The following is a 22,917-nucleotide window of genomic DNA, read 5'->3' as shown; positions in this document are numbered from 1 at the left end:
TTGAAAGAATTCGACGATATTTTGCTTAAGCTTAGAGCATAATAAAATCGGTCCCAGCAACCACACGCTGTAATAAAAACTTCCGGCTGCGAGGAGCACTTGAAATATGTTTCGGTGAACGCTACTTTAATGGAGAATTTAACGAGTGCGCCGGTCAGCAGGTCACAAAGTAGGCCACAGTCGAACAGACGAAGCAGGAGCAGTTTGCTTCGACAGCAAATGAGAAATCCACACGACCCTCTACAAATTCTTGAACGACTTTTAAATACTACAACTCTCCAAACTCAGCGAGTCCAGCATGGCAGCATCATTGGTAAGGCGACATTGATAATTTAGAAATCATCTCAGTGTATCGTTTGTTACGGTCTGAAGAAATCAGATAATCTTTTTTTGTATTCTTTATGTGGTTAAAGACAAATACATGGTCTTGTTTAGATTACACATAGCATATATTAGGCTTAAATTTTGCTTAAAGTTAAACGTCTCTTTGATATCATACTAGTACATGTTTATGGTTTAATTCTTAATAAAGATAATTTCCCCCTTCAAGTGATATGTTAAGAACATATACGTTCTTCAGCACTTAAATTAGAATTTTCTGAATGCAGTCTTTTAGTTGTTTGAAATTCAGAATCATCTTTTCATGCTTTCTTTCTCTCAACCCGCCCCCCCCCCCCCCCCCCCCCCACACACACACACACAAAATAACCTTCCTACCAACACAAGATACTTTACTTTGAGACCCTTTATTAGCAAGGTCAGTTCTAGTGAATATCTTACCCTAGTGCATGGACAATAGGTGTGATTATATTTGTTCATTGGTGCTTTAACTGTTTAATTTTTTTCACTCTGTTGTACTCTGTCTTATTAATACTTCAAAGTCTGTGCATTTTTTTTTTTTTTTCAATTTTTTTACATCATTTCAGCATGCACATTGCGTTTCCAATATTCTAATTCTTTTTCTAATAATGTTGGTCCAAGCTCTTCTCTTTGTATCACTTACTTGTTTCTCAGTCTACTGAATTATCACATTTCTCCAGCAGGACATTTAACCTACTGAAGTGTGTAATGGCCACTTCATCTCATGCTTCTTTCTGTAATTTGATGATGATGATGATGGCTATATCTTCACCAAAGATTCAGGGAGAGGATATGAGGTTTGGTGTCATCTTTGTCCTTCAGTCCTTTGATAATTATGGAGACCCAATTTTTGATTAATAGTTGAAGCTCTCCCAAATTAAAACTTGAGGACAGGAAAAATAATGTCACAATACTTTTGTCTCCTGTAGACATAGGTTATGACATTGAAGGCGGCATAGCAGCCAAGAGAGAGGATGAGAAGCAGGAGGCAGTAAGGGAAGCCATACAAGCTGCTGAAGAAAGAGCTACGCGGGAGTTGAGAGCAGCACTGAAAAGATTGAGAAAAGATTTGACAGAGGAAAAGTTAAAGGCCTTGGAGGAGCAAAAAGCAGTGAGTTTATTGTGTGTGTGTGTGTGTGTGTGTGTGTGTGTGTGTATGTGTGTGTGTGTGTGTGTGTGTGTTTATTGTGTGTGTGTGTGTTTGTCTGTGTGCTTGTGCTTGCATGTGTGTGTGAGAGAGAGACAGAGAGAGAGAGAGATGAGAGAGGCTTTTATTTTTAATTAATTTTTAATGGCACATTGTATAACACTATATTAGAAAATTTCAATTAAAACAAATTGTACTACTCAAAAAATTTTAAAACAACTCTACCATACTAGGCTTAATTAGTACACTTATGTTATTTCAGTTATGTAAAATGTTTCATCTGACTTCAAAGCTAAAATTACAGACATTTTCACTCAGTTCATCTGACATGAGAACACAGAACAGAAACAGTTCTGCCTAATTGTTATATGTATTAAAGGCTGACAGTTTTGAATACAGTTTTAATACAATTTATTCAAGTTTGAAGTTAAATGTTTTAGGAAGTACTGAGGTACACATGTAGTGTGTTTTTTTTAGAAATAGATCATTATTATTCTTATTCTCATTATTATTATTATTATTATTATTCTCAGTACTATGAGGAGTTGGCCAGGAAGGTTGCTGAAGCGCGAGACAGAGCAGAAGAGGAAAGGATACGAGAACTGACCAAAAAGCTCCAGAAAGAGAAAGAGGAGGCCCTGAGAAAACAGTGGGAAGAGGCAGAGAGGATTAAACAAAAGGCAATAGACGAGGCCTGTGCTATACTAGAAAAGAGGCTGCGAGATGAGTTTGCTTTAGAGAAGGAGTTGGCTATTGCAGAGACCTTACAGAAAGCTAGGGTAAAGATTTTTTCCTTGAATATTGGAAAAGTGATGAGTGCTGACCTTTTTCTGTATCCCAATTTGCTGACTCAGTTGTTTAAAAAATCTTTGAAACAAAAAAAAAAAAAAAAAAACAATGAAAAACAATAAAATAATCAGCTGAATGCTTTACTTAGCATTCAGAATTCGAATTGAATAACTGTGATTACAAATTATTTAAAAAGATAAATGGATTTCAAATTTAACCAAAACATATTTGTTATAATTCAGGTATTGAATGCTAAAATGGATAAATACAACACATCAAAATATTCTGATGATATTGACATCATTCCTATGAATTTAATGGATTTTCTGAAAAACATGTTGCTAATATGCAGTACATGACGACATAATAGTCCTTAAAAACTGTTAATTTACCATTTAAAGGAACGTCACAAGAAGAAATTGGAAGAAGCCATTGCTGCTACAAAAGAAGAGTGTGAAAGACTTGCCCAGCAGGAGGCAGCACGTGTGGCCAAGCTCCATCAAGAGGAGATCAAGAGACATGAACACAAGTAAGCAGTGACTTTGACACATGCAATACATATGAGCTGTCAGCTGGATTAATTGACCAAATACCAGTGTGACATAAAAAAAAAAAACTTCAAATCTCTATAAACTAAAAATGTATAAATTTCATTTATTGAAGATAAACTGTTACCTGAGTATAACATTAAGGTGAAAACTATTATATAAATTTCTGTTGTCATAGATAAGCTGTTAGTATTAAGGTAAAAACTGTCTTTCACAATATCAGCATCATAGCATGCCATTTTATCTTTCCAGGTATGATATCCTCACCAGAAAATATAAAAAAGAGATCCGTCATAAAGAAAAAGTGGAAGGTGACTTCAAGGTATGAATTAAAAGTTTTATATTACATTGCACTGCAAATTACACCTTAAAGACATTAAAGAGGTGGTTCAACCTACAGCATGTGCGTTATGCTGGCAGAAATTGTCATTGTTGTTCACAGCTACACATTTTATATTTACACAAGTAAAATACTCTAATGCAGCAAAAATACACCTTAAAAAGGAAACAAATTACCGGGTATGTGAATATGACTTTTATTTCAAATATTTATATGGATGTTCTTTATTCATTGTCAATGTCTGTCATGTCAACTATTTTCAGGAGCTCCAAACTGACTACCAAAGATTCATGGACTATACGGATGGTTATTATCACTCTGACTACATGATGAGACTCAGAAAACATGGAGAAAACTTGGCCAAGAAGCGAGTCAGCGTAGTCACATATGAAGATATTGAAAAGCTCAATTTAAGCTGATATTAACTTCATAGCATCAAAACAGTTATCAGCTCTGATAATAATTTGTGTGTGTAATTCTGGTCTGAAGTTTAGACAGCCCCCGATGTAGTGCAGTTTACATTTAATTTCAAGGATGATTTCACAAAATACCACCTGGAGGAAGTGCAGTGACGTGTTAAATGCGTACTGAATTATTGTCATGAAAGTTTAATCAACAAGTAGACATATTTCACATTCCAAGCCTATTGGATAACAACTTGTCATTGAAATGAAGGAGATTCGTTGTTCAAGTCATGTTTGTGCCAAGGCAAATTCTTCAGCCTCCTTAGTCAAAGGCAAAGTTGAAGTCACATCAGTAGATTATGTTTTCATTGCCACAGGTTTCAAATTGTGTGTTAGTTGACATAATGTGTTTGATGAAATGATCAGAATACAGGGCACTTGTCGTGATTCAGTAGGAAAAGAAATGATCGGAATTCCAGCTAATTTTTTCTCCTAATATATTCTTAGAAGAATTTTGTATTGCCAAGGATGATAGAAGTCTGTGCTTTTGGAGTGCTCGCTGTTTATAGTTTCAAGGTCAAGCTCATTCAGAACATGAAATAAAACAATGTGATTGATTATTGTGCTATGATTTTAAAATCTTAAAACTAGAAGATCAGAGAGGCAATACTGCCTCCTCAGTATGTGCCACCAGCTAGATAATGCACAGAAAAAGAATGAGTACACACACAGAAAATAAACAAATATAATTATAAAGAGTTTTAAATCTTGGCATTTAATGGCTGACTCACTCTTAAAAATGTACCTATATGTGCTAGTTACTCTGGCAGAACACAGACCAACATCAGGTTTAGACTTAAGAAGTTTATGAAATGCAAAGTTAACCTTATTAAACTATCAGTGAGAAAAACAAAAGTATCACCAGGCGTGGCAACATACATGCCAAGCACTAACAATTGTTTCAATAGTGTTGTCAATCAACATACAGGAAACGGTTAACCAAAGACATAAGTGTTGTATATTTATTATAATTTTTTAGTTAATCTTTATAGGTTTACATTTGATTTCGTCTTATTACAATGACAAGATTACCACAATGTTTATGGTTGATCTTCAGAAGGATTTTTCTACAACATGCTTTTTTACGTGAATTTAGAAGGCTAGATATAATGCAAAGCACCGCATCAAAACTCAGTCAACATTGTTTTCATAGTCTTTTATTTGAAAGTTTACATCAATGTCAATGTATATTTGACTTTCCTTTGCTGTTGCAGTATATCATACACTTCAGTTATAAGACACATATCATATTATCCTCAAATGTTAGGAATAAATTTATGTGACATTTTTTGCAACTTGACGTACTCCTCATTCATCATGATAACTGTTCACATTATTTTATATAAAAAGAAAAAATGTGATGTAGAAGTTGGAAAACAAGAGCCAAATGAAAACTATTGTTTACTGACAATACATGTTATTTATAACTAAAAAAAAGTTGCATGTGGATTTTAATCCTATAGTTTCAGTTTTTTAAAACTACCCTAACCTCTGACATTTCAAGATACTGAGAAAAGTTGCTTGCTAATACTAATAGTTAGCTACTACCCTGTGAAATATGGAATTAAGGGTACTGGCATCAAAATAATTGAAGGTGGTGTGTTTTGAACTCTGACTACTGGCCCGAGAGCTTCCATTTCTCCACACTTCACTTGGTAAATTCCCCATTCGAAATGTTTTTCAGTTATTACATTATCTATGCACCCACCCTGCCTACTTAGTTTTATCCATTACATTGACAGAAACATCAAAACCAGATGAAAAAACTTCCTGGAATCTGTCAATGGGTAGATTCTGGCAAGCTCCATCTGTCATTTACTTGTACTTGTTACTTGTACTAAATATATTTTGTAATCTAAAGGCCTCGGGGGAGGGGGGGAGGAGCATGATTACACAAATGGTGGTACGGTTAGTTGAGTCATACATGCTCTTTCATTGTGTAAAGTAGTGCAGTCCACTGACAGGGTAGAACATACAAAGCATTGTCCGATTCCTCGATGAGTAGTTTGTGGGTTTAGTCATTGCCACAGTGCAATTTTGCTCCATTGTCCTTTCTGTTTCATTCTTTCTCTGTATTGTACATAAAGTATTTCCCAAGTGAATGTTAAAAGAAGAGCCCTCTCATTCTTCTGCCCATGCCTTGCCGATCGTAGAGGACATTAAATTTATTCACAAACTGAAAAAAGATGAAATTTTAAGTATTAAATTTACAATAAGAAATTCACAGCAAGAGAGCTAAACTCTTTACCATCTAATCGAATGAAGTGTTAAACTGATACTGATATGGCTTTTTCTTTGATAATTTAAATCACTTTTGATTTTATAAGCAATTAGCTCTGTTTCATAGAAATAACTCTCCATACTTTGCCAAAGTTAAGAAGAAAAGTTTAAAAGTTTTCTAATATGTGGCCAGTCTGGAAAGGCTGAAACAAGAAAATTTGAAAGTCATTTCTTTGATTAATTCTACCATCAGCTGACTCCCATTCCAAGATTACATGAGATGCGCACGCATATCTACCCAGAATGCAATTAGCGCTGCATAATGGTTACCCAGAGCAGCGAACGATTTTTGCTGATGCAAAATCGCGTTTTTTCTTATTAATTTCCTATCATATGGTCCTTTTCTGCGGCGAAGGACATTGCCTTACTGATGCGGTTAGCATTTGCAATTTATGCCGAAACTGTGTCTCTTAATTTTGAGGCTCTCGTGCGCGGGAAGTTAATCTCGTTCTTCGACTCCAAGTTCTGGCTGAGTCACGTGGAAGTAGTTTTTTCTTTGTCATGGAAAAAATGAGCAACAAGCAATTTAATTTAGCGGAGACTGTGTTTCAGTCCGATGCCGAAAAAGCTAAAGCTAAAGCCAAAAAGGCCTCGGCCGCTCGTGTAGCGCCAAACAATCCAAAAACTGACAAAATGTCGGCAAGTAAAGATGGGAAAAGTGCAGTAGCAGATAACGCTTTGTCCTGTTCGTCGGCGTCACGCACGTCGGCTACCAATGCAACGCATGATGATGATGATGATGAGGCGTGTTTTACAGCACCTGCAATGAAGAGAGGCGCTGAAAGTGCTCTCTGTTTTGATTCCAACTCCATGGCTAAGAGAAGTCGCATTGATAGCGAATTTTCCAATGCGCCATTTGATGAATTTGGAGATCATACGGAGGCAGGTGAAAATTATGATATAGACATGCAACTTGATAAATTGCTTGACCCTGATGATGAAGGGGATATTCAGCAGCAGGAGGATGAACTGTTAGCTGAGTTAGAGAAGGAATTCCTTGCCCCTGATGAAGAAGTGGGGCCTGCTATTCAGGCAAAGTTCGGGGAGCTTATTAACAATATGTTTACATCTCCCATGTCAGATGAAAAAGTGAAAGCGTTGTCAGAAAAATGTCTGAGACCTGAGAATTGTCCCAATATCTGCAACGCCCGTGTGAATCAAGAAATTTGGGATGTTATGAACACCTCAGCCCGCATTACTGACATTGCAGTGAGCAAAATTGGGGCAAGGATGGTTAAGAGCGTCTTGCCCATTGTACAGGTTGTAGATCAACTCTATCAAGCAAGAGCCGAGGGGAAAAATGCTGATATACCCCGTGCCATACGTGGTTGTATGGACTCTCTGGCACTGATGGGCAGTGCTGTGCATGAACTGAATTTGCATCGCAGAAATTCTATTAAAAAGGACTTACCACCCAGAGCGCAGAGAGTGGCTTCTAAGGTCAAGGACGAGTCTAGTCTCCTATTTGGTACAGAGTTGCAGAAAAATCTTAAAGAATTGGCTGAAGGCGAAAAATTGGGTCTTGGGGGACCTAAGAAAATTCGTTCCAGTTTTGCTAAGAACCCTTCGCATGCTTTTGGCTCATTACAGCAACAGGCACGTGGCCGTGGTTTCCAGGGTTATAGCAGGCTTTACTACCCTAGACAGATGTCGGGGGAAGGCAGGTGGGGTGCCGCGGGGTGGACCCAGCAGCAGCGCCCCCACTACCAACAGGGTCCCTACAGCACGTACAATTACAAAAAGCAAACTTACAAAACAGGAAGCCAAAACCAAGGCAGAAAGGACAAAAATCAGCAAAAGAAATAGAAATTGTAAGTAAATTTGATGAATTTATGAGATTAGCAGAGGCTAGATCTTTAGAGGCAGTGAATAACTTCAAAGCTGGTCGGTTGAGGGAATATTTTGACTTCTGGAGAACAATGACTTCTGATGCTCATATCCTTTCATGTATTAAAGGGGTGGCATTAGAATTCAATGATACGCCAGTGCAGCAAGCTGTCCCTAAGCCTTACAGATTTGATGAAACTAAATCCAGGCTTATTGACCAGCAAATTCAAATTATGTTGAGCAAAAGCATTATTCAACCCGCCCAACATTCTTCGGGTGAGTTCATATCAAATATATTTACCAGGGACAAAAAAGATGGTGGTATCAGAGTCATTCTAGATCTGACAGAGTTGAACAAATTTATTCAGTATCATCATTTCAAGATGGATACTTTTCAGACAGCTTTAGATTTAATTTTCCCTAATTGCTACATGGCATCGATTGATTGGAAGGATGCTTATTTCTCAGTGCCCATAAGAAATGAAGATCGAAAGTACTTGAGATTTGTTTGGAATTCAAACCTCTATCAGTTCACTTGTCTGCCTAACGGTCTAGCCTCTGCTCCAAGAATCTTTACTAAAATCACAAAGGTTATGTTTGCTGAACTTAGAAAGAAAGGTTTTCTTTGCTCTTCATATATTGATGACTCGTTTTTGGTTGGTGACAAGGAAGAATGTGAAGAGAATGTTATGATCACTTTTGAATATTCTGAGAAGTCTGGCTGGGTTACTCACCCAGTCAAGTCACGATTTAAACCAGCACAACAAAGAACTTTCTTAGGCTTTATTATTAATTCAGTCCTAATGAATGTTACCTTGACCCCAGATAGAATTCAAAAAATGATCACACGTATCTCTAAGATTATAGATGATAATGGTAGAGTCACTATACGTGCATTAGCAGAGGTTATTGGACTAATGGTGGCTAGTTTCCAGGCAGTTGAATTTGGGAAACTTTATTATCGTAGGTGTGATAATTTTAAATCACTGGTATTGCAACAGCACGCAGGGAACTACAATGCCAGGGTTGTTCTCCCTCAAAGATGTATGATAGATCTTGGTTGGTGGAGGGATAACATCACTACTGCCTCAGCTCCCATTAGGAGGTCCACCCCTGATGTGGTCTTGACCTCTGATGCTTCTACAGTGGGCTGGGGTGGTACCTGTCATGGACAGTCCACTGGTGGGAATTGGACGGTGGAGGAGCAGAAAAAGCATATTAATGAACTTGAACTCAAGGCAGCTTACTTTACCATAAAAGCTTTCTGTTCACAATTTACTAACAGACACATACTCATTAGAATTGATAACACCACTGCAGTAGTCTACATTAACAATATGGGAGGCAAGAAAGATCATTGTAATGAGGTAGCTAGAGAATTGTGGCTATGGTGCATTAACAGGTCTCTTTTTGTTACAGCAGCTTACCTGCCAGGAGCTCAAAACATCGAGGCAGATGCAGAGAGTAGAACATACCATGACAATGGTGAGTGGGAGCTGGATAGAAATATTTTTCTAAAAATCTGCAGACTTTGGGGCAAGCCTGAGATTGATTTGTTTGCATCAAGAATTAACAATAAAGTGAAAGTTTACTACTCATGGAAACCAGATCCAGATTGTATGGAGGTGGATGCATTTACAGTTTCTTGGGCCCATAAATTTGTTTATGCCTTCCCACCTTTTTGCATGATGGGCAAAGTTTTACAAAAAATGAAAGTGGAAGGTGTGACAGGTATTATTATTTTTCCCTTATGGCCTACTCAGCACTGGTATTCCTTGCTTGGTTCAATGCTTATTGATTTTCCTGTTTCTCTCTTTCACAGGGACAGGTCAGTATCGGTCATTCATCACCCTCTCTTGAATGCCCAAGATCACCTTCCCAAGATCAGGCTTGCAGCAGCACTTGTTTCTGGCAGACGCCAGGCACAGCAGAACTTTCAGAGACAGCTCAGCGGATTATCGAGGCCTCATGGCGTGATGGCACCAAAAAACAGTATAACTGTTACTTCAAACAGTGGTTTTCCTTTTGTAGTCAGAGGGATTGGAATCCCTTTCATGCCTCTGTAAAATCTGCTGTAGAATTTCTCACTGAGTTGTCAGAGAGGGGTTTGCAGTATTCTGCACTGAACACTGCCAGGAGCACCTTGTCAGCTTTTCTTACCATCGGGGATTCACCTTTGGGAGAACACCCGCTGATTTGCAGATTCATGAAAGGTATCTTCAATCTTAAACCACCTATTCCTAAAACTAAGGTTATTTGGGATGCCACTGTTGTTTTGAATTTTTTGAGAGCATGGTCACCAGTAAAGAATTTGTCTCTAAAACAGTTGACACTGAAAGTGGTTATGTTATTTGGACTTTTGGCAGGTCAGAGGGGGCAGTCCCTTCATCTTATGGATACAAGGAACATTGATCTTAATAAGCATCGGGTGAAAGTTTCTTTTGGCGATCTTTTGAAAACCTCTCGTCCAGGGTATCACCAAACACAAATCACAGTGCCAGCATATGCTCCGGATCGCAGATTGTGCATATGTGTAACATTGACGGAGTACTTAAAGCGTACATGTCCACTCAGAGACAAGTACACTGCACTATTCATCAGCTACATGAAACCACACAAACCAGTCTCAAGGGATACGTTGTCGAGGTGGGTGAAGTGTGTCCTAAAAATGGCTGGTATTGATACTTGTGTATTTACACCACACAGTGTGCGAGCTGCAGCTACTTCGGCTGCAAAAGCAGCAAATGTACCTTTGCAGACGATCTTAGATACGGCAGGTTGGAGCAAAAAGGATACGTTTGCTCGTTACTATGAGAAGAAAATTGATAAAAGTGGATTATTTGGTTCAAAAATTTTGAATAAAACAAAGTAATGGTTTCAGGGCAGAAAAATAATGACATGGCAAATGTGTAATTGTGGCCTAGATTGTGTTAAAGAAAGGACTTTCTTAGTACTGTATAAATGTTTGGTACATACACTTCAAATTAGGGTTAACGTGTTCAAATTTAAAGTTGGCTCCCTCAGTTTAAGGAGCAAGTTTATTATGTAGTTAAACAGTTCATGTTGTTAAAAAGGTTCATTTGTTAAAAGTTATTATTAAAGTTAATATATTTAATTTGTGAGTTATCGGCTTATTGATTTTTTCCAATTCATTTCAAGCAGGGTACTACTGTTGTACTACTCCTCAGTTGTGGAATTGGTGTTTATTGGTACAACTTTAAACCCTCATGTAATCTTGGAATGGGAGTCAGCTGATGGTAGAATTCAAAAATTAAACGAAACTTACCTGTAAGTTGAAGTTTGATGAGAATTCTACTTATCAGCTGACGAAATGGAGAGATTACATGCCCACCTCTAGCCCTCCCAAATCTCTCCATTTCTTTTTCCCTTGTACCAATAAACAAGCTTTAAATTTTGCATTCTGGGTAGATATGCGTGCGCATCTCATGTAATCTCTCCATTTCGTCAGCTGATAAGTAGAATTCTCATCAAACTTCAACTTACAGGTAAGTTTCGTTTAATTTTTGAATTCTACAATATATTTAAAAAAATATATTACATATGATAAACCTACCTGATTGATTGTATTGCATCCCTTGGTAAGAGTCCCTAGGTATGTCATTAGGCTAACATCATTACATTGCTGGAACAGAAAATTAAAAAGAAATAGAATCTAAAAGTGAAAACAAGCAGCAAAATATGGTCTCCATGTGTTTTCGCAGTGGGCATAAGATTTTTTTGACAATTCAAATAAAGCGAAAAAAAAATTACTTTCTACATATCGCCTAGATGTTTGTGGTGTTTTTACTTGTAATAATTATGATGCCTTAAAAGGGCCATTTTTACTGTAGATATTTTTCATGGTTACATTTTCAGCCTATTTGAATAATTAATCTTAGATATTATCATTTTCAAACATTTCCTCACAAAGCTTCAATCCTTTGTGCAGGCAAACTTTTGTTGCAACAAAAATGGAGGTTAAAATAACAAAAAAAAAATGTCCAAAAATGTTTTTTTATTTATTTATTGACAAATGTAGTTAAGAAGTCTACATTAGTAATTTCTAAAAATATTCTTACATTGAAGAAATCCTCTTTGAACTTCTCAGATCTTAACACTGGCAACCTGTGGCATAAGCTGTATGTCTCTCGGAGTATCTCATGATTTTTTGGCACTTCACCTGGATAAAAATAACATAAAGAAACCAAAAAGAAAAAAAGCAATCAGTTTAATAGCTGTTGTGCAGTTATTATAAAAGTAACTGCAGATTTCGGCATAACATATTACATTTTAAGATCACCTCCTAACCTTTTCTCAAACTTTCAATATGGCACTCAAATGTAATATCTACCTGCTTGCACTGCCTTGAGGTAGTCCAAGATAACCTTCACCCTTCCGTGTAACATCTTGATAGCATTGTGTTGAGCTGTAAGATGTTCTGAGACTGAAAAAATAGCAACAATTTTATCATGCAGTAAAATATACATATTTGTCACATCAAAATGCTGATACAGTACTGAAAATAAAACACAAACTATTAGTTTTTTTTTTTTTTATTACAGCAATACAGTATATAGCGTAAATATATAATTTTGCAATGTGTCCCTTTTACAATACACATAAAATAATATGTAATGTATATAATATAGGTTTGCAATCTGTGCAAACCTATATTATATAGGTTTGCAATCTGTGCACTAAATATTTTAAAGAGCATGCCTGTGACATTAATTGCATCTCTATATGAAGGTATACAGTTACTAGTACTACCTGTTCATATTATCTAGACATGTATCAACCTCCCCATTTTCAGTTATACTCTTTCATAAGAAAATATTTCATAATGCCAACAGAGTCACAAGTGGGACCACAGATTGGTGTCTCAGTGTGAGGACACACTGACCACTGACCTAGTGAGTTCTCAGCACTTTCTGAACTGGACACTCTGGCCACGTGGTCCACCCCTATCCTCTCGGCCTCTTCTGTGGCCAGCGTGTACTGGAGCTCCACAAACAACATGGTGGCCTGGAATTACAGGAGAGTAAGAACAAGTTTAAATCAAGTTTTTTAAAAGTCTGTATAGGAGTATAGATGAAGTCAAATGAGTGGGGGGAAGGTGTCTAGAAAAAATATAATATGAGATTGACTCAAAGACTATAAACTTGTATGATAATCTTAATTCTGACTACGTAGCTGTAGTTAATATAAGGTGTTGCACTCACCACCCCATTGACCAGGTCAATTACAGACTCATACACACTGACTGGAAGCTGCTGGGAATAAAACAATGTCAGGGAGTCAATTCTATCTGTACAACTTCTGAATGAGGAAAAAACACCTCACCACGATTTCTCAATATCTCTTACTTGTTCAACTCAGCTACAAATGATATCAAGGTCAAAGTCAAAGAAACTACATGTATTCTAAAGCATAATTATATTATAAAATTTGTTAAGCATTCAAAAATTGTTGATAAACTAACATTTGTTTTCTTTTTCCTCTCCCCCCCCCTTCCCATCCCCCCTCTTTAAAGCCATCCTGGCAGATTTGGCAATTTATCCAATTACTTATTCATCAATAAATGAAAGATACCCAACAGACTTTTTTCCTTCAAAATCAAGTACTAGCATATAATCTGATCAATTTATGAGTTTAAATTTAATTTACACTATAAAAAGGAGCTTAACTTTACTTATGTGTATTAAAACATGAGCACAAAGGTTTAATTATTAAAATGTGTTATATAAGATCTACTGCAAAATCAGATAAAAAGTATTCAATGTCCAATACCAATACCTATAAATATCAAAATATTTCAAGAATAATATTAAAATTAAAATTTCATAAGTTAAAACTCACATCAGCTTGTCTTGATACTGGACTCAACTTCAGGAAAATTGGACTTTCATTGATATCACAAACCTGTGAAAAATAGTGAAATTTTTAGTATTCATTTATTGCATTTTTTAATTTAAGTACCATGTACAGTGCAGTCCTCTTGTGAGTGGCTCTCGAATTTGTTAATTTTTTTTAAATTAGAATGTACTTATATGTCCTCAAATTAAATTCTTTTAAAATTAATAACAATGTAAGCATTTCAAGTGTAACATATATAATTTAATTGCAAATTAATTATCAACAAGGCACCGACATCCCCCACCCCCCCCCCCTCCACCCCATACATCTCTCCAGTATCTCTTACCTGTCTGTGTACTGTGATGTCTGATTCATCTGGCATCTCTCCAGTTGTATACCAACCCAGGAAGTCCATGTCACTAAAAACTTGCTTAACTGAAAGTAGAAAATGTAAAGTATAATGTTAATATAATACATATTATTTAGAAGTAAGATTATACCAGAGCAATGAGTTAGGCAAGGCATAAAAAAACATTATGTCCCTCGGTCCACACCAGAAGCAGGTCATAGATGTAGTGTCTTTTAACATATTATTATATACATTTTTTTCATGCGGCAAACTTAGATTAACTTAAACAGTCAACAATTCTATGGTATATTTATTTTTTCACCAATGAAGTCAAAACAATTCAATCAAAGTAAAAGCAACAATAACAGTTTAAGCCTTTCATGTAGCTCTTAAATAAACACTAGTTTTAGCAAAAGTTTATAATGATAATAATACAAAAAATTATAATATTTATCTAAAGTCTAAAACCTGTAAAATTCAGAAGATTTTACAACCAAAAACATCCCAATATTAAGACAAGATCTAAAACCCACAGTTAAGACACTGAAAGGAAATTCACATTATACAAAGTGTTATACAAAAAATAACTTCAACTGTAATATTTCTTTAAAAGAATTGTTGAGTTGTTTTTAAAATCATCCTTGGAAACTAATTGGTGAAAACTAAGTGGCAACTGTTACTTATGTTCCACATTACTGGAGCAAACACCATACTAGTAGTTTTGTTGCCACTGGTGTTTAGTATCAGCTGAAGTTATATATATATCAAGTGACTTACACTGTTCTTCTTTAGTAGTGTAGTACTCCCTGTCAATTATAGTGTCTCCTTCTACAATGTCAAACATCAGTTCAAATGAGTTCATCACTTCGATGTTTCGGCTGTGCTGTTTACCAATCAATGCTCCGAGAACTGGAAAAAGAAATGTTCAAGTTTTTATGTGTTTATAAAGATTCATTCTTTACTCCATCTCAAGTTAATAATTTTCTGTTCTTATATAAAAATAATTTTACTACATTTAAATACATGTATGAGAAAGATAATAATTTTATACATATAGCAGTACTAGTACACAATTCTAAAACAATGAGGGACCCATTTTCCAATTTCACAAATGTCACATTTTCCGAATTCCAAGCTAATTGAGGTGTTACTGTTTTTATAACACTGTCATGCATTATTGTAGAAACTTCTATTTTGTCTCAAAACTTTCATTAGTTTATAATTACTTCATTAAAGTCTCACATGTTGACAACATAGTAATAAAACTCTCGATCGAATGACAAACAACCTGGAATTTTTCAGAGAACAATGTTGTTCGCATCATCGTAAAAAGTAAGTATGTATTTAAGTTACTTCGTCTGTGTACTTATAAATGACAATGACAGTGTCAATAACACACACAGCCACAGGCGAGGCGTAACTCACTCTTTACAGGCTTTCCTTCCTGAGCCCGGACTCGCGTCCAATGTTCGGATATATTCATTATCACCAGTGGGTGGAGCTGCACCGATACACTGCCAGACAAGCTAGAGGACGCCATAACATTTGACGGAGCCGCATCCACCTCCATTTTCGAAGCCATCGCAGCAATTCAAAGCGCCACCTAGGGAAGTAGTCATGCAAGATAAGCCGAAAGTTACCCTTAGGATCCGGGACTGACGGTGAATAATCAGTAAAATCTCGCCCAAGCTTCAGTTTTGACGTGTGTAAATACATTAATTTGTTACTTTAGTTAAAAGAAGGGAAACAGTGCCAGGTTAGTAGGTAACTGTCTTTCAAATATTTGCTACTAGAAGGTTGTACTGCCCTGTACCTCTCTAGTCTCTATGAGACAGTAGCTGTTGTAAGTTTAAGTACAAATTGTTGAATGTTGAGACTGGGCATGTAGATCAAACCTGGTACAGTGATTACGAAATACGACACACGTATCCGTTTGTATAATCATTTACCAGTATTTCATCATTATGATTATATATATATATATATATATATATCAGGAAAAAATTCAAACTGATCAGAAAAGTAAATGCAAAACAGATTTGCAATTCTTTTGGAATTTGCAAAATATTCCTAACAGCAACAAGGTAGAGAAGTTTGTTTTAAGTACTGTATTATATTTTATTTTTACATAGGTGTCTTGGTAATTGCGTTCTCAAGGACTTATTTTTGATGTAAAGTCTGCTGAACTATTTTAATGGATTTTAGACTTAAATAAATTTCCATATTATTATTTGATTTTATTATTAAAATTTCCTTGACCATTCATATCCCTGTAACATTTACATCAATTGCTGTCTCCCTGCTAGATTTATTTATCACATGTATTGATATTGTATATTGACATTCAGGTCCAGACCATGTCTTACCAGATTTATGGGGTCCCTCCCCCACCGTACCCTGGTGTGGATGCCACGCCTACCAACAATGAAAACACTGCACAGCTTACCAAAGCAAAAGAAGCAGGGGGAGGTGGGTGACATTTTCAGTTTTACGCTTGTTATAGATTAATTGGCAGTCACTCTAGTGTCACTGTTCAAGACATTTGTGAAATTAGGTAAAATGAAGTAATACTATATGATATCCTCCATCACTTTGCAGTGTCCTTAATAACCATTGAATAAATTATTTTTCTGCAAACTAGGCTGATTGCCCTTTCATTTTAATATACACATTAATTAAAGGACAATGGTCATATAAAAATCAATTTCTCGAATTTTGAAGATTCAGCACTCAATCTAGTCACTAGAGGTATGTTTTAATCGATCCCCGCCATTTAAAAATTATAAAAACAATCTATTAGTAGTAAAAAAGCGTTTTAGTAAACCTCACCTCAATATGCATAAATGAAGCAACAGATCTGGGTCACGCGGTACTGTGACGACAATGAGGATAAAGGTCAATGAGACTTAACTGGGCTGCATGGTGCAAACAGACAAAATAATTTTGGAAAGTTGTGTTGAACGGAGTTGAGCAATTTTCTTTATGCCTCAGTGTGTTGCCCTGGGATTCACCAAAATTGCAGAACTCCCTGACTATCTTTCTTTGTCTGTGACGGTCTTCCCTGACTAACTTACTAACTTCGGTGACAATAGTTGTGATGCTCGCGATCTCTGTCACCTCAGGTGTTTTAGATCATATCAAAAGCTGATAGTCTTTTAGATACTGTCATCAGTTGGCAAGCTTACTAATTGCTGTTGCATTTTTAAATGCATTGTAGTTGACCAAGAGTTCGTTAACAATAAAACCTGTTAATTATGCACCGCTGCAATTCCCAAGCCAGGTAATAACAGGTATGAAACTCGTCTTGGTGGGCTTTCATATTTTTCAATATATCTCATTTATTTCATGGGGTTATTTTATTGGTATTTGTAAATGACATAAAATATCAATATTTGAACAATTAAGTTCAAACACGGTCGCGAACATTAATAAAAGAAATTGCTCTCAAGGTATCTTGAAGCATGCGTATGCCCAGGCTATACTTCCGTGGAAGAAAACGTGTTGAGGAAAAACAGGAAAACGAGTGTTATATTAAAGAAAAAATGGGAACTGCTGTAATAAAATGGTTCGTAATCCTAATTCGTTTATGCTTTGAGGATTTGTTTCTGAAGATTATTTTATCTGAAATATAAAATAATTTAAAAGATTGATCATTTTATAACTTGAAACGCAAATTCTGCGGCTGTACGCAAAACTTTTTGCAAATTTGTAAGCTTATAACACCGTGCTATAAAGATCTACTCAAGAAAAAAATTTGCTTGGGTAAAATTGAGTACGGAATGAACTGGAGACACTTGGCTTGTCATTAAGTTTACACGAAAATATGTCAGATAACTCTATACTGTCTTTGAAAGAGTAAAGATTGAAAGATAATTTTAGACAAACTTTGACGGGGGAAATATCTACAAAGAGTAAAGGGCTATTTCTCCCACATCTTGTTGAAAAATTTACACTGCAATTCTATTTAAATAAGCTAAGGAACTACAGTAATTGCCAAATTTAGACTCTCATCACATAACAGGGGCGTAACCAGACCTGCAAAAATTGTACGCACAGATTTAAAAAAATTTAAAGCACCTACAGCAAAATGTAGACTTACACAAAACATTGAAGGACAGCGTAATCACAGCAAATGTACCTCGTATAGTAGCTTATTTTCCATTAATAATAAAATCATCATTTAAGTCAAAAATATTCTCGCAATTTAATAAATATTCTAATTTACCCAGAACGGTATATTTATTTTAAAGGCGGCTAACTGAAATATAGTTTTATGATTTGTTTGTGAAAATTGCCCATGTCACCCTGTTAGTTTGGAGGTCTAAGCTGGATCAAGTCCGTGTTAAAATTCCTATGAAGCTGTGCAGGAAAAATTCTTCCTATCTTTCTCTAGCTCCTCGATAAACCTGGTGTTCAGATTTTATCTAGTACCCCCAGGTCTACGGGAGCTGCACTTTGAAACTAACGCACAGGTAGATTTTTACCTGAGATAACTGGAGTAAAGCTTAGAGAGTGCGTTCGATACAAGCAAGACAAATTGAATGCCATTTAACCCTCTATTTAAGAGGTAAAGGAAGTTCCAGTTAGATGGATGATTAAGATAGGACTTGTAAAGGTAACAGGCATTGTTTACCTCAGTTTAATAAAAGTATGCAAGACGGAGTGTCAGCGGTTTAATAAAATTAATTGAATTTCACAAGAACATGGACCTCATATGCAATAATGAACAGTACCCTTAACTCATTCAAATGCAGTGTTTTATACAACTTGGGATAACATAATTAAATGCTTGTTAAAGAATTGACTAGACGGGAAATGGTTTTACACAGCTTCACGAGGATTTAGACCCCTCGGGTAAGAGATTTGAATGAGTATGAACTTTTATCAGAAGCCAGAGAAGTCATCTTACAGGTAGACAATGCAGCTCAGTTTGACAGCTAAGCACGCTCTGTTCTCCGGTGGCACGATTGTCGTCATCGGACCACGTGACCACGTGGCTCATTAACTCCCAGGCCGAGCAAATAGGACGTTTTTTAAAGCCAAAAATTTACAAAATGAGCTTTTAATTTGTGTATTTGGATAAAGATATCGTTAGTTGGGCATGTTTTCTGAAGAATATGTTCCGTTCAGGCCATTCTGACGGCATGACGCAAATCCTTTAAGTATTAAATTAATTATTTATTTATTTATTTTAAATGACATGATAGTGCACTAGTAATTCAATTTTGCTACACGTAAAACAAGAATTAAAGAATGCAGTCTCAAGATAAAAATGACTCTATCTTAATTTTCAGTTGATGAAAATGACATAGTTGTGATGGAAGCTGAAGAAGATGCGCCAGGGCCAGCCACTTTTGCCATCGAACCTGGTTTTCGTAACACACCAGATAACCCTTGCAGAGAGAGTACCATCACCGTCCCTCATCTGGTACGGAAAGTTGCCTCTGATGAACTGGTGCCAAAGGGTTGGAAAAGTCTCTATCGTGTCTTGATCGTGACTTATATTTCGTATTTATTTTGTCCGTGCATCGCCTTTGTGGCCAATACGTGGATGTGGCAGGCAATCAGGGCGCGGGATAAGGGCGTGTATGCCAGGACCCAGGAGTACTCCAGGAGGGCTGTCATAGCCGTTTATGTTGCAATTCCACTTGGTGTAGTGATCTATGTGACTATTGTACTTCTTGTAGTTCTGCAAGGGTAGTCAAACACCTGTATGTACCACCTGTAGAACCAGGTGAAACAGGCCACCTTGTGATAGAAACTGAGGAGTGGTGGTATATAGAACTTTAGCTTTTACTGACAGTTTTGTTTGCTGTGATTTAAAGCGAACAGCACAGGACAAAAGTACATATTACAAAAAATATTCATAATCCCCAACCCCTGTTTAATCTTGGTAGTCAGCCATCTTGACACAGTTTGAAAAGAGCAGGAGACCTGGCGCAAAAGTTTTACGAAACCTGGAAGTTGAATGAACGGAAATGAACTGTGCGCTATTTGGAAAACCTTCACTTATGCACCGATTTAATTCCTGGGCTTTTTCCAAAAGTGTTAGAGTTATGGCGAGTTAGAAGAAAAGATTTAAGGTTGGATAACCCTGGGTAACCTTTGGATAATTAGTTAAATATGAATTTTGTTGCCAAAATCCTCTTTTGTGCACCTTTAAATGCAGAAAAAAGAGCTGGTATTATTTTTCCAATCAGTTTCAAGTTTTGTCAAGTTATGCACAATTTTAAAAACTACAAGCTAGGCCAATTATTATTTTTTCTTTTTCTCTTTTTACTTTAAAGGAAATGTGCTCCTGGTTGTGATGATTTTAAGAGGCAAAGAATATCAGCAGAATATTGTCTGCTCCACCATTTTTTTTCTTTTGCAGTTTTTTATTGAGTAATGGTTGTTACAAGATATGTAAGTGAATTACAGTAAGCATTTGATCTCTATTGAATGTACTGGTGGTGTGCATTTTTGTTTTATGGTCTTTTTCTCCACTTTACAGAGAAGGTTACAATATCAATCGGCATTTGAGAAATTTAGTCTTATTGGATAACAATTAGAGTTTTAAAGATGTGCATGGGAGAAACAGTGCCATAGATTGTCTTGTGGAGTTGCCTTTTATGTTGTTTCTTGTCAGTTTTATATTTTTACTCATCTTCTCACATGGTGCTGAAACCTGTGAAATAAACTATGTTGGTTACTGTAAAATATTACAAGTGTGATGTAGCAGCCACAGGGAATGTAGTTGGATGCCTTTAACTGTTTACTAACCTTGCAGTTTTGTTACAAAAGTCTTCCTCAGTCTGCCTCCCTCCTCTTCATCTCTTTGTGTAATTTATGCATCAGGGATGTGCGTTTTCCTTTACAGATTTTAATGTAACTGGTGGTGGGGCTGTCGTTGTGGTTTGAAGATACAGTTTTATTACATTAAGAAATTTTTATCAGTACTTGAAATAGCCATGCATAAAGGTAGACTACTTATGTAGCTTTTGCGATTAATATAATTATCAGTAGTCAAAACCCAGGAAGTGTCATAGATATCCATGGGGTTAGGGCCCCTGGGGGTGGCTACTGTTCAGTATGTGTGAAGTGTGGTCATGTGTTATTGCAATCCCCAAAAAACAATGTGTGTTTACTATGTTATATATAACGAATTCATCAGTGGTTTATTATCCCAGAAAACCAAAGATTGAACAATTATGATCATATTAACAAATGAGATTAAAGGTGCTTACAGTTAGATAAATGTTAGATCATAAAATGTATATTAGCTACAGTGCTTACAGTTAGATGTAAGTTGCATGATAGAATGTTTATATGGAAGGTGATAATAGTTGCAATTTAAAGCTATAACTATATATAAAGCTGCATATGAAAGCCATGAGAGATGTACTCGTTGGATTCAGAACACCATGTTACTACCTACACATGAACTAAGATTGGTCAGATAATCTTCTTTATAGAGAATGTACAAATTTCATATGTTGCCTAGATTAGCAAAAGGTTCAATATATATTTTAGACAAGTATTATTTTGTATTTCAGATCTGTGTTTAATGTACATATATTGGTACAGATATAAATATTTAATACCAGATATAATTTTTAAAGTTTAATCTCTTAACAAAGTAAAGAGTGCATAAGATGCAAAGCTATTGGTAACATATTCACATATAATCCAAACAAGGAGTTATAACTCTTTGATTAAAAAAAACTTCAAGGTTATGTTGGTCTGTAAGACTTGTATGAAGTAGTATGGTAATGCAAATTTATTAATAAGAATAAAAAAAAATTCTTCAATCAACAGTTGAAGATCATAATAATGTTTAGATCTACCTCCAATATTTTGATAAATTTCAATAACATGTTCAATGTTTAGCTATTGATTGAAGATTTTTATAATTATATAACACAGCTGATAAAATTCTTCTCTTTTTATCAACAATATATCTTTGTATTTTAAACAAGTTTTATTTGCACTTTTAAAGTAAATTTTTCACTTGTATCACTGTTTCCAATGTTCAAATGTAAATATAATATATATAAAAATCTCCAGTGTCATTATTGTCGTTTCAGTATTATATAGGTCATGTCCGTTCTGTCAAAATGTGCTAAAACCAAGAAAACAGTCTGCATGTGCATTACTTGTCAACAAATAAAAAAGTTGATAAAGGTACAGATCTGCTTTTATTAAATGAAACTTTCTTCCCTTAAAATGAAACAGTAAAACTGCCCATGAAATCGAGGAATTTCAAAATTTGCGGAAATATGACCCAACTTTTTGTTTTTGACAAATACAGACCAAAAGCGTATGGAGCTTGTCAGCTAGTATTGGACCAGACTGTTTCTTTGTGCAGCCCGAGTTTCAGATGGCTTTAGAAATTTTGATCCACCATCACCATGCCATGGTACTTTCTGCCATCAATTCACATGTATGGATTAATTTTCATGATGGAATTGTAAACCACTGGTGTCGTTTTTCACATGCATGTACTCATTTTGTGGTGAAAACTTTATAAATTCTAAACAGTAAAGGAGTAATTTTTAAGGGAATCGCCAAGGTGTTTCATAACTGCTGAACTTAAGTATACATATATAGGCCTATATTTGTACCCCTGTACATATATATATATATATATATATATATATATATACAGTGTAGTGGTTGGTTTGACTGCTGTCGGCGTCGTCACTCCTACTTCGTACAGTCTACCACCTCCGCTCACTTCACTGCACTAAGAACACGCTCATGGCTATACCCAAGATTGTGGCATTTTAGAAAAGAAGGCAGAGCAGTGGCATGAGCGTCCCTTCTAGAAAATGTCACTTGAGCGTCATTTAATTAAGCAGAAGTATTGAAGATATGCGTTTATTTCCTCTCCACCTCACCATGACCCACTGAACGGAGTGACACAGTGTCATGTTCTTCATGTCATTTCAGAATGTGCTTTTTTATATCTTATTTTG

General features: G+C 35.9%; 3 protein-coding genes across 4 annotated transcripts; 2 read left to right on the top strand and 1 right to left on the bottom strand.

The window, feature by feature from the left end:
• The first annotated feature begins 46 nt into the window (after positions 1–46).
• LOC106161241 (uncharacterized) lies at positions 47–4,934 on the top strand. Its single transcript, XM_013538140.2, has 6 exons — positions 47–313; positions 1,290–1,471; positions 2,041–2,286; positions 2,698–2,825; positions 3,097–3,166; positions 3,448–4,934. Exons 1-6 carry the CDS (start codon positions 130–132, stop codon positions 3,601–3,603), a joined length of 966 nt encoding a protein of 321 aa, XP_013393594.2. The 5' UTR covers positions 47–129; the 3' UTR covers positions 3,604–4,934.
• LOC106179446 (COP9 signalosome complex subunit 6) lies at positions 4,790–15,578 on the bottom strand. Of its 2 annotated transcripts, none has more exons than XM_086996768.1 (10): positions 15,386–15,578; positions 14,738–14,869; positions 13,958–14,046; positions 13,615–13,677; positions 12,978–13,028; positions 12,666–12,780; positions 12,107–12,199; positions 11,835–11,935; positions 11,330–11,398; positions 4,790–5,824 (listed from the first exon to the last, which is right to left on the bottom strand). In XM_086996768.1, exons 1-10 carry the CDS (start codon positions 15,540–15,542, stop codon positions 5,753–5,755), a joined length of 942 nt encoding a protein of 313 aa, XP_086852894.1. In that variant the 5' UTR covers positions 15,543–15,578; the 3' UTR covers positions 4,790–5,752. The 2 variants fall into 2 exon arrangements, with proteins under 2 accessions (XP_086852894.1, XP_086852896.1); XM_086996770.1 differs by having other exon boundaries at positions 12,978–13,025.
• A 380-nt stretch (positions 15,579–15,958) lies between these two features.
• Positions 15,959–22,126, top strand: LOC106161244 (uncharacterized). The gene is made up of 3 exons (XM_086996771.1): positions 15,959–16,044; positions 16,309–16,429; positions 19,255–22,126. The coding sequence occupies exons 2-3, from the start codon at positions 16,318–16,320 to the stop codon at positions 19,659–19,661; spliced, it is 519 nt and encodes a 172-aa protein (XP_086852897.1). The 5' UTR covers positions 15,959–16,044; positions 16,309–16,317; the 3' UTR covers positions 19,662–22,126.
• The last annotated feature ends 791 nt before the right edge of the window (positions 22,127–22,917 follow it).

The sequence above is a fragment of the Lingula anatina genome, chromosome 10, assembly GCF_051362555.1.
Source record: "Lingula anatina isolate TDL-2025a chromosome 10, LinAna3.0, whole genome shotgun sequence".
In the NCBI taxonomy this organism is placed as follows: domain Eukaryota; kingdom Metazoa; phylum Brachiopoda; class Lingulata; order Lingulida; family Lingulidae; genus Lingula; species Lingula anatina.
This window is presented reverse-complemented; position numbering and strand designations above follow the sequence as displayed.

Excerpts from the sequence above, each read along its gene's own strand:
- LOC106161241 (XM_013538140.2), top strand. The coding sequence starts at position 130 with ATGGAGAATTTAACGAGTGCGCCGGTCAGCAGGTCACAAAGTAGGCCA. Across the intron at positions 1,472-2,040 it reads CCTTGGAGGAGCAAAAAGCA|TACTATGAGGAGTTGGCCAG; the intron begins GTGAGTTTATTG and ends TATTATTCTCAG. Across the intron at positions 2,826-3,096 it reads ATCAAGAGACATGAACACAA|GTATGATATCCTCACCAGAA; the intron begins GTAAGCAGTGAC and ends TTATCTTTCCAG.
- LOC106179446 (XM_086996768.1), bottom strand. The coding sequence starts at position 15,542 with ATGGCTTCGAAAATGGAGGTGGATGCGGCTCCGTCAAATGTTATGGCG. Across the intron at positions 12,781-12,977 it reads TTGACCTGGTCAATGGGGTG|GCCACCATGTTGTTTGTGGA; the intron begins GTGAGTGCAACA and ends CTGTAATTCCAG. Across the intron at positions 12,200-12,665 it reads AAGTGCTGAGAACTCACTAG|TCTCAGAACATCTTACAGCT; the intron begins GTCAGTGGTCAG and ends CTATTTTTTCAG.
- LOC106161244 (XM_086996771.1), top strand. The coding sequence starts at position 16,318 with ATGTCTTACCAGATTTATGGGGTCCCTCCCCCACCGTACCCTGGTGTG. Across the intron at positions 16,430-19,254 it reads AGCAAAAGAAGCAGGGGGAG|TTGATGAAAATGACATAGTT; the intron begins GTGGGTGACATT and ends CTTAATTTTCAG.